This window comes from Sapajus apella, unplaced genomic scaffold, assembly GCF_009761245.1.
Source record: "Sapajus apella isolate SASKATOON/1434 unplaced genomic scaffold, GSC_monkey_1.0 scaffold189, whole genome shotgun sequence".
NCBI lineage: Eukaryota > Metazoa > Chordata > Mammalia > Primates > Cebidae > Sapajus > Sapajus apella.
The window spans coordinates 570,409-580,367 of record NW_022437129.1 but is presented as its reverse complement, the minus strand read 5'-3'; the positions used below and the strand labels follow the sequence as shown (position 1 = coordinate 580,367).

The 9,959-nt window shown below is 58.8% G+C and overlaps 2 protein-coding genes across 6 annotated transcripts; one reads left to right on the top strand and one right to left on the bottom strand.

Moving 5' to 3' along the window:
• The first annotated feature begins 470 nt into the window (after positions 1–470).
• Positions 471–5,740, top strand: MAPK7 (mitogen-activated protein kinase 7). 4 transcript variants are annotated; one of them, XM_032269162.1, is made up of 7 exons: positions 471–605; positions 1,106–1,342; positions 1,977–2,142; positions 2,805–3,883; positions 3,978–4,663; positions 5,009–5,142; positions 5,274–5,740. In XM_032269162.1, the coding sequence occupies exons 2-7, from the start codon at positions 1,111–1,113 to the stop codon at positions 5,425–5,427; spliced, it is 2,451 nt and encodes an 816-aa protein (XP_032125053.1). In that variant the 5' UTR covers positions 471–605; positions 1,106–1,110; the 3' UTR covers positions 5,428–5,740. The 4 variants fall into 4 exon arrangements, with proteins under 4 accessions (XP_032125053.1, XP_032125054.1, XP_032125056.1 ...); XM_032269163.1 differs by having other exon boundaries at positions 526–833; XM_032269165.1 differs by lacking the exons at positions 471–605; positions 1,106–1,342; positions 1,977–2,142 and adding an exon at positions 663–833 and having other exon boundaries at positions 5,274–5,734.
• Positions 5,641–9,382, bottom strand: MFAP4 (microfibril associated protein 4). 2 transcript variants are annotated; one of them, XM_032269167.1, is made up of 6 exons: positions 9,290–9,382; positions 8,918–8,996; positions 8,468–8,622; positions 7,495–7,591; positions 7,237–7,419; positions 5,641–6,882 (listed from the first exon to the last, which is right to left on the bottom strand). In XM_032269167.1, exons 1-6 carry the CDS (start codon positions 9,293–9,295, stop codon positions 6,635–6,637), a joined length of 768 nt encoding a protein of 255 aa, XP_032125058.1. In that variant the 5' UTR covers positions 9,296–9,382; the 3' UTR covers positions 5,641–6,634. The 2 variants fall into 2 exon arrangements, with proteins under 2 accessions (XP_032125058.1, XP_032125057.1); XM_032269166.1 differs by having other exon boundaries at positions 7,237–7,591.
• Between the last annotated feature and the right edge of the window lie 577 nt (positions 9,383–9,959).

The following is a 9,959-nucleotide window of genomic DNA, read 5'->3' as shown; positions in this document are numbered from 1 at the left end:
AACAAACGAACAGAGGAAACACGCCTGGAAGCCAGGAAACCCCGATGTGCCTTCCAACTTGGCCGGAAGCTGCGGAGAGGTTCAGCCACCGGAAGTCAGCCGACGTTTCGATCGGACGCTCTAGAATCCCGGAGGACCGGGATCTCTGTGGTTGGCCGTGACGGGCCCCTTCTACAGGGGATGACACATTCTCAGAGCTCCTGGAACCGAGAAAATAGTGGGCACAATTCCCTGGGCGGTGGGGACTGATAAGGGAAGGTGGACCCCAAAGAGGGTGACTTCGGGAGCCAGTAGCCAAGGTAACAATGCCAGTCCCGGGCATCTCAGGATTCCAGAGAGATCGGCCGTTCCCTGAGCTCACGGGACTAGCTGTGATTGGCCGGACGAGGTCGAGCGCTGGGGACGCGCGCGTTACGTGCAGGGGCGTTCCTTTCATTCACTTGGCGCCCGGCTGCCAGTGCGCATGCGTCTGAAGGCAGTGCCGGGCGGGGAGCACACCCTGCGAAGTGCCCGGCACCCTTTGGGCGGCTCCCGCCGGCGAGCTGGACAGCGGCGCCCGCCAGGCGTGGCTTCCTCGGCCGGTGGGCTGGGATTGGACGCAGCAGGTAGAAGGGCCAGGACCCTCCGCAGAAGTAGCTCAGCGATTGGCCAGGAGCTAGAGGGAGCGTGGTCTTGGGAGGCGGGGCAGAGGGGGACGGGCAGGGCAGCTCTCGACGCTGAGGTGGTGGCCGCGGCCCTTGAACAAGTAAGCTAGCCACCCTCGGAGACCCCCGCGCTGGGGACGGGCGGCCGGAGAGCCTCGGGACCTCTGAAAGCCCTGAGGAGGCGCGGGGGTGAGTGCGGCCCCGAGGAAACCCAGGTGCCCCGCCCCTCCCTTTCTTCCTGGCCCGCGCCTCGCCTTCGCCTCCCCCTCCCCTGATCCTGGCGGGGCCCCGGCTCTGGCCTCCGACCCCCGGGGTAGCGTGGTCTGCCCCGAACCAGGCGCGCGCTTCCGGCCCCGTTGGTTTAGGGAACTGGGAAGTTCCCTGGTCCTGCTCCCCAGCCCGCAGAGGGGACACTGAGGCCCACGGGAGGCGGGCCCCTCCTCACCCGCGTCTCCACACAGACACCATGGCCGAGCCCCTGAAGGAGGAAGACGGCGAGGACGGCTCTGCGGAGCCCCCTGGGCCCGTGAAGGCCGAACCCGCCCACACTGCTGCCTCTGTAGCGGCCAAGAACCTGGCACTGCTTAAAGCCCGCTCCTTCGATGTGACCTTTGACGTGGGCGACGAGTACGAGATCATCGAGACTATAGGCAACGGGGCCTACGGAGTGGTGTCCTCCGCTCGCCGCCGCCTCACCGGTGAGCTTCCTGAGCCGTCGACCCCGAGATGTGGCGGCGTTGCAGGGAGTGGGAAGCCGGCCCGTCCCAGACAGCCGGGAAGGAAATCGGGGTGCGAGTTCTGGCTCCAATCAACACACACTGACCAGGGCCCTCCGTGTGCCAGCCTCCGCGGAGGCTCGATTCTCCGAAACCCTGGCCCGGTGGTTTTGTCATCCTGCCCACCTACTGCCTCCTTAGAAAAATGACAGTCCCCAGTTAGACCAGAATGGAGATCCAGTCCTTTGTGTCTAAAAGAGAAATGTGTTCTGGAGCCAGACACTGGCACAAGAAACCGGTGGTGGGATGGGTGAGGTCTGAGAGGGAGAGGGTGTAGGCATCAGAGGCTGGACTCCACCACTGGGTAGCCGCCCAGCCTCCAACAAGTTACTAAGCCACGTTGACCTATTGGGACCTGCCTCGTAGGGAAGTTGTGAGGTAATGTTTAATAATGTAGGTAACCTGCTTAGCACAGGGCTTGGCACATGGTATGTACCCTGTACTTGGTAGCTGCTGTTAATTTGTATCCTAAAAGGGAGGTGTTGATACAGGCTGGGTTCGACTCTGCAGTTTCTCCAAGGTACCCTCTGGTATGTCCCTGTTCCCTGCTCCTCAGGCCAGCAGGTGGCCATCAAGAAGATCCCTAATGCTTTCGATGTGGTGACCAATGCCAAGCGGACCCTCAGGGAGCTGAAGATCCTCAAACACTTCAAGCATGACAACATCATCGCCATCAAGGACATCCTGAGGCCCACTGTGCCCTACGGCGAATTCAAATCTGTGTAAGAAGCGGGATGGGAGAGGGAGCCAGACTTGGGACCTTTTCTGAAGGCTGCAACCATATTGCCGAAGTTCTGGAAAGGCAGCTGAACCTAATGTGAAGCAGGCTGGGAAAATTCCCGCAGTTCTAGGACCATTCCCCTTTAGAGTGTTGCCAGGGACAACTTATTCCTTAAGAAGAGTACAGATGATTTTTCAATTTTGTAGAATCTTAGTGTATAGAATGGCAAATGTAGGCCATTCCTACCATGACCACATCCTCCTATTCCCATAGCTGACTTCACTAATCAATCACAGAACACTTTCCTACAGACAGTGGACAAGCCTGGTCAGTTTTCATCATAGTTCTTCAAGCTGCCACTACCAAACAATGGAGATAGCCCCAAAAGGAAATCTATTGGCCAGCCCTGGTGTAGTCCAACCCCATCTTTTATCTGATGGGGAAACTAGGTCTGGAGACAAAAGTGATTTAACCAAGTTCATGGAAAAGTCGTAGAGAATCTAAAACGTGATGCTCTTCCTCCATACCATGCCGTCAGCCCCTACGGGGTCCCAGGGTAAGGCTGTTACCTGTCTGGAATCGGAAGGGTGTGGTGAGGATGGGGCTTGTCCCTGGAGTGTGGTCAGGCCAACCCATGCTTCTCTCCCTTCCTTCCCCTTCCAGCTACGTGGTCCTGGACCTGATGGAGAGCGACCTGCACCAGATCATCCACTCCTCACAGCCCCTCACACTGGAACATGTGCGGTACTTCCTGTACCAACTGCTGCGGGGCCTGAAGTACATGCACTCGGCTCAGGTCATCCACCGTGACCTCAAGCCCTCCAACCTATTGGTGAATGAGAACTGTGAGCTCAAGATTGGTGACTTTGGTATGGCTCGTGGCCTGTGCACCTCGCCCGCTGAACATCAGTACTTCATGACTGAGTATGTGGCCACTCGCTGGTACCGTGCCCCCGAGCTCATGCTCTCTTTGCATGAGTACACACAGGCTATTGACCTCTGGTCTGTGGGCTGCATCTTTGGCGAGATGCTAGCCCGGCGCCAGCTCTTCCCAGGCAAAAACTACGTTCACCAGCTACAGCTCATCATGATGGTTCTGGGTACCCCATCACCAGCCGTGATTCAGGCTGTGGGGGCTGAGAGGGTACGGGCCTATATCCAGAGCTTGCCCCCACGCCAGCCTGTGCCCTGGGAGACAGTGTACCCAGGTGCCGACCGCCAGGCCCTATCACTGCTGGGTCGCATGCTGCGTTTTGAGCCCAGCGCCCGCATCTCAGCAGCTGCTGCCCTTCGCCACCCCTTCCTGGCCAAGTACCATGACCCTGATGATGAGCCTGACTGTGCCCCGCCCTTTGACTTTGCCTTTGACCGAGAAGCCCTCACTCGGGAGCGCATTAAGGAGGCCATTGTGGCCGAGATTGAGGACTTCCATGCAAGGCGTGAGGGCATCCGCCAACAGATCCGCTTCCAGCCTTCTCTACAGCCTGTGGCTAGTGAGCCTGGCTGTCCAGATGTTGAGATGCCTAGCCCCTGGGCTCCCAGTGGGGACTGTGCCATGGAGTCTCCCCCACCAGCCCCACCAGCGTGCCCTGGCCCTGCACCTGACACCATTGATCTGACCCTGCAGCCACCCGCAGCAGCCAATGAGCCTGCCCCACCGAAGAAAGAGGGCGCCATCTCAGACAACACTAAGGCTGCCCTCAAAGCTGCGCTGCTCAAGTCTTTGCGGAGCCGGCTCAGAGGTGCCTTGTGGGTAGGTCGGGTGGGCAGAGGGGAAACTTGGACTTGGACAAGGCTTCAGGCTTTTACCTTCTTCCTTGCCCAACTTCCCCACAGATGGCCCTAGCGCACCCCTGGAGGCTCCTGAGCCTCGGAAGCCAGTGACAGCCCAGGAGCGCCAGCGGGAGCGGGAGGAGAAGCGGCGGCGGCGGCAAGAGCGAGCCAAGGAGCGGGAGAAACGGCGGCAGGAGCGAGAGCGAAAGGAACGGGGGGCTGGAGCCTCTGGGGGCCCCTCCACTGACCCCCTGGCTGGACTAGTACTCAGTGACAATGACCGAAGCCTGTTGGAACGCTGGACTCGAATGGCCCGGCCCCCAGCCCCAGCCCCAGCCCCCACCTCTGTTCCAGCCCCTGCCCTAGCACCAACGCCAACCCCAGCCCAGCCTACCAGCCCTCCCCCTGGCCCGGTAGCCCTGCCCACTGGCCCCCAACCACAACCTGCAGGCTCCACCTCCGGCCCTGTACCTCAGCCTGCCTGCCCACCCCCTGGCCCTGCACTCCACCCCACTGGCCCTCCTAGACCTATCCCTGTCCCTGCATCACTCCAGGTTGCCACTTCTACCAGCCTCCTGGCTCCCCAGTCACTTGTGCCGCCCCCTGGGTTGCCTGGCTCCAGCACCCCAGGAGTTTTGCCTTACTTCCCATCTGGCCTCCCACCTCCAGATGTGGGGGGAGCCCCTCAATCTTCCATGTCAGAGTCACCTGATGTCAACCTCGTGACCCAGCAGCTATCTAAGTCACAGGTGAGAGGGAGGTCCAGGCCATGGAGACACCTGGATCTGGGCCAAAGGAAAATGGGTTCAGGAAGTGGTCCTTATTCCACAAAAACTGAGCAGCAGATGGGGCTTTATTCCTGAATAAGTCTTCTGGCTCACAGAAGGAGCATAATGCCAATGAAGATGTTGTTAGGAGACAAGTTAGATATGGCCGGGAAAGTGCCTGGCCGGGAGATGGGCCTAGCCAGCCCGCACTGACTGCTGAGACTGGTGTTAGCACTCCTAGGTACCCAGGCGGAATAGTCAGCAGCACTGGGACAGGGTGCCCTGCAGACTCAGTCTGCCTGCATTGTAACCTATCATTCCTTGCAGGTGGAGGACCCTCTGCCCCCTGTGTTCTCAGGCACACCAAAGGGCAGTGGGGCTGGCTACGGCGTTGGCTTTGACCTGGAGGAATTTTTAAACCAGTCTTTCGACATGGGCTTGGCTGATGGGCCACAGGATGGGTAAGGTGGCTAGACTGAGCTCCTAGAATGGGGCTGTGGGGAGAGGTTCCTGGTGCAGGAGGCCTGCACCTGTGGGATGAGTGAGGCTCCAGCCTAGGCTAATAGCGCCACTCCCATCCCTTCCCCTGCAGCCAGGCAGATTCAGCCTCACTCTCAGCCTCCTTGCTTGCTGACTGGCTTGAAGGCCATGGTATGAACCCTGCCGATATTGAGTCCCTGCAGCGTGAGATCCAGATGGACTCCCCAATGCTACTGGCTGACCTGCCTGACCTCCAGGACCCCTGAGGCCCACAGCCTGTGCCTTGCTGTTACAGTGGACCTAGTTCCAGGATCCATGGGAGCATTCTCAGAGGCTTTAGCCCTGGACCCAGCAGGTGAGGCTCAGCTTGGATTATTCTGCAGGTTCATCTCAGACCCACCTTTCAGCCTTAAGCAGCCACCTGAGCCACCACCGAGCCATGACAGGATCGGGAGATCCCGACTCCCCCTGAACAATCCTTTTCAGTATTATATTTTTATTATTATTATGTTGTAATTACACTGTCTTTTTGCCATCAAAATGAGGCCTGTGAAATACAAGGTTCCCTTCTGCGCCTGACTCCAGGTGTAATTTTTGGAGTTTGGGGTAAGACACCATCAGTAGGGGAGCAAGGAGGAGCCAGGTGCCTACATTTTGGGGCTAAACAAATATGTTTGTGTGCACGAAGCCAGTTCATTCAGGTTCTGAAGGTTTATTGAGCCCTTCAGTCCCTACCAACTTCCAGCCCTGCAGAGATTGTCCTCTGCCTACTCATGTTGCTAAACCTCAACCCCCAGAGGGTGTGGGGAAGGCCTCATATGCATGCCTACCTTGGCTGTAACTGTTTCAGGGTGGTATGCAGTAGCTGTGGCCTTGGCATAGAGCTTCAGGGCCTGGGATGGGCCATCAGGGGAAGCTGAGTATGATAGTGAGGTGGGCTGGGGGTCCACGGTGCTCACCACAGGGGAGTAAGTTGGTGGGAGGGAGGCTGAAGATGGGACATGGTTTAAGAGCAGCCAGAGGACTGCTGGGCTGTGGCCTGGAATGCACTGTGGGCCCTGTTCACTCTGCACCACTCACCTAGCACACTGGTGGCCCAGACGGGTCCACAGTGAGGAAGAAGGGCAAGATGGAACACCAAGGCCTGCAGCTGGGAGGGCGGCTCCTGGCTGTCGGCTGATGGGACAGGGTGGAGGCAACTCAGTGTCGTGGAGCCCATCCAGGTCCGGGCTAGAACCATGTGCCGCTTCGAAAAGGCCTGGGGAGCTGCTGGCAGCGTAACTTCAGGTGCAGGGGAGCTGGACCTGGCTTAGGAATGGACGCCCTGGGTGTGTGACAGGGATGAGGCATGGCTGAGAGCCACAAGGTCCCCTGTAAGGAGTTGGTGCTTGGGAAGCAGCAGAAGCATGCATCAGGGGCAGCAGAGGGAGCACTCATGGAGACCATGGGTGTACAGGGGAGGGGTCCAGCCCCTCAGGCCCGGCGGATTTTCATTTCGGTGCGCTTGAGAGAGTAGTAGAAGCCTTTCCACTGGGCCCAGTTGATGCCATTGGCATAAGACAGGTGGGAGCCACCTAGGTAGAAGCCATTGAGGTTGGCAAAGTGGCAGCTGCGGAACCAGAAGGCTCCTGAGGAGAGAGCTGCACAATTCTGCACAAAGAGGTCCTGGTCCCGGTCAAAGGTAGAGAACTTCTGGCCACTGTGGTAGGACAGGGAGTCACCTGGAAGCGGGGAGAAGGGATGGGGCCGCTGAGGGAGGGAACTGAGCCCTAAGCTGGCCAGGAGAGGATGACAGTGATGACTGTGAGAGACATCACGTGGCAGCCTGGCGGGTTAGGGGCACCCTTCCTGAGCCAGATGTTGGGTAGATGTGCTTCTGCAATGAAGAGAAACAGCTGTTCCGCCAGAGTTGCCTGGAGCAGGGCCAGGATGCTGGCTCCCCAGGGCTGAGGCCCAAGCTGGTTTGAGCTGGTTTGGAGCCAGCTGTGGCCCTTCCAGAGGGTTTGAAGGAGGGGCCTGAAGGCGGTTAGGGCTAACTGGGCAGGGCCAGCCCTAAAGCTGACGGGAGGGTATACCTGCCCCGCCGTCCTCGAAGCCTGCCACATAGAGGGTGTAGCCGTCCTCCTCTGCGCTGACTGCATTTGGGGAGATGGAGAAGTCAGCGTACTTGGCATAGGCCGTGTTGTTCTCAAAGTCCTCCAAGTCCACTCGCAGCTCGTACTTCTGCTTCAGTGTCAGGAGGTGCATGTTCTGCAGGCCTGGGGAGGAGGGGCAGCTGCTAACAAGGATCTGGCCCTGGGGCAGCCCCTCAGCCCACCTGGTCCCCACCTTACCCAGCCAGTACTCTCCGTCGGCACGGCCGAAGCCCAGCTTGTAGTCATTCCAGCCCCGGAAGAAACTCACTGAGCCATTGAATCTCTTCTGGAAAACCTGGAGCAGAGAAGATGAGACTGGACCATCAAGGGTCCAGTGGGTAGGGTTCTGATCCTGCTCTGCCTACCTCAAGCATGGACCCTGTGATGCTGTGGCCAGTTTGTTAAAGGACTGAGTTGCGGGGGTGGGTAGTGGGAATGGGGTTGCTAAAATAAGGTCCACATTGGCACCAGGCCCCAATGGAGCAGCTGCCAGCACCCACCTGGGCTCTTCATACCCGGTTTCGTATAGAGGCAGGAAAGGCTAACAGGAGAGTGTTCTGGAGTTCGAGTGCCTAGCTGTGGGGTCTGGGCAAGTTACCTCACCTGTCTGGGCTTTAGTTCTCACTAAATGCACTGTGGTAGGACAGGGAGTCACCTGCTTCCCAGGATTATTGTGAGGGTTATATGCATTAACCTACCTCGGCCGGGCTCGATGGTTCACACCTGTCATCCCAGCACTTTGGGAGGCCGAGGCAGGTGGATCACCTGAGGTCAGGAGTTCAAGGCCAGTCTGGCCAACATGGTGAAACCCCATCTCTACTAAAAATACAAAAATTAGCCGGGTGTGGTGGTGCATGCCTGTAGTCCCAGCTACTTGGGAGGCTAAGGCAGGAGAATCGTTTGAACCCGGGAGGCAGAGGTGGCAGCAGTGAGCTGAGATCGAGCCACTGCACTCAAGCCTGGGCGACAGAGCGAGACTCCATCTCAAACAAACAAAAACAAAAAACCTGCCTCAGGCACTTAGAATTAAGTGTTGGCAGCTGCTTAGAAGCTGTGCCGTGGGTACAATTATCCCCATTTTAAAGATGAAGAAACAGGTTCACAGAGGTGAAGCCCGGGGTCACAGGGCTGGGATTAGAACCAGCTCTTACTTCTGTTCCCTCCTACTCACCGTCCACTTCCCGCCCTCAGTGGTCATGTCACAGAAGACGGGCACAGGCACGCTGGGGCCCGAGGGGTAGATGAGGTACACGCCATCTGACCGGTAGCCCTGGGCATAGATGTCATCACAGTCCAGGGGTTGCTGGAAGCAAGACCTCTCCAGAGCTGGGGGTGGGGACATGGGGACAGTGAGGAGAGTTGGACTAAGGCATGATTGACACCTCAACACCCCAAGGTTTGCCTCAGCCCCTGGGGCTGGGGGACTTTGTCACAAGGAGTTACGCAAGATTTCTTCAAGGGGGATGAGCAATGCTCATGTCATCCATCTGCCCCATTTAGTGAAGGAGGAACCTGAGTCCTGCAGAGCTGGGGCTCGGCCCTGACAGTCTGTTCTGACAGTCCAGCTTCTCCTCACCCAACCTGTGGGTCAGGCTACATCTATGAATGTGGGGCTGCTTACCATCTCCGCGGATCCCGGAGACCTGGGGGGCACACGGGGATGTGGAGAGAAGCAGCAGCAGCGGCAGGGCCAGGAGGGCCTGGCAATGGGCACATGGTCAGCGCAGCCCCTTCCCAGCCCCACAGACCCCCTGTTCTCTGCATTTGCCCCCACCGTGCGTGCCCATGCTGCCCTTGCCTGAATCCCTCTCCTGCCCTTTGGCCCCTCTTTCTCCTCCCAAGTAATCCCACTCTCTGGGATAGGCTATATACCCTCACAGCTTACGAGTTTCAAGAGAACTCCTTGTGCCTTCATAGTCCCCTCTGGCCAAGGGCCTCTGGAGTGGGCTCAATCCTCCAATGCTATTGAGTCCCCCCACCCTGGGCCCCGTACCTTCATGTTGTCAGTTCTGCTCAGAGTGGCTGGGTGTCTGCAGCCCTAGACTGCAACCGCCCAGAGTTATGTGCTGGGCCCTCGCCAGCCGCCCCAGCCCCGCCCCCCTTCCCGTAGCTGCAGAACCCCCCTCTCCCCACCCCAGACAACCAGCATCAGCTTACACTATCAGGGGGCTGGGAGGTGGAGCCGGAGCCAGGGGACCACCTGTGTCTCATTAAGCCTGTCGGGCAAAGCACTGCAGACGTTAACTCCCTGCTGGCTCCACTGTTCCCTGGATCCCACTCCATCCACCACCCGCCCAGCAGGACCTGTGGGCCCCCTGGCACCCCCAGGCAGTCCCAGCCTGCCCGCTGCTTTCTGACCGGCCCCCCTGCAGATGTCTGTTTATTCTCTCCCCATCCTTCCCTGGCCTGTGTTTCATCAGCCATTGAGGGGGAGGGCTGAGGGAGAGTGGGGATGTCACTTGGCTTCTGAGGAGGGGAGGCCTGCTCTGGGGGAGCAGAAGGCTGAGGGGACAGCTCCAGAGCTCCCGATGTGGGAGCCTGGCTGGGGTTGGTGGGGGGACAGAGGCAGCAGTCTCCTGGCAGGCCTGGGACATTTCTGAGCCATGAGCACAAGACTGCTGGCGTCCAACTGCTCTGTCTGCCCTAGCTCAAGACAGGGCCCC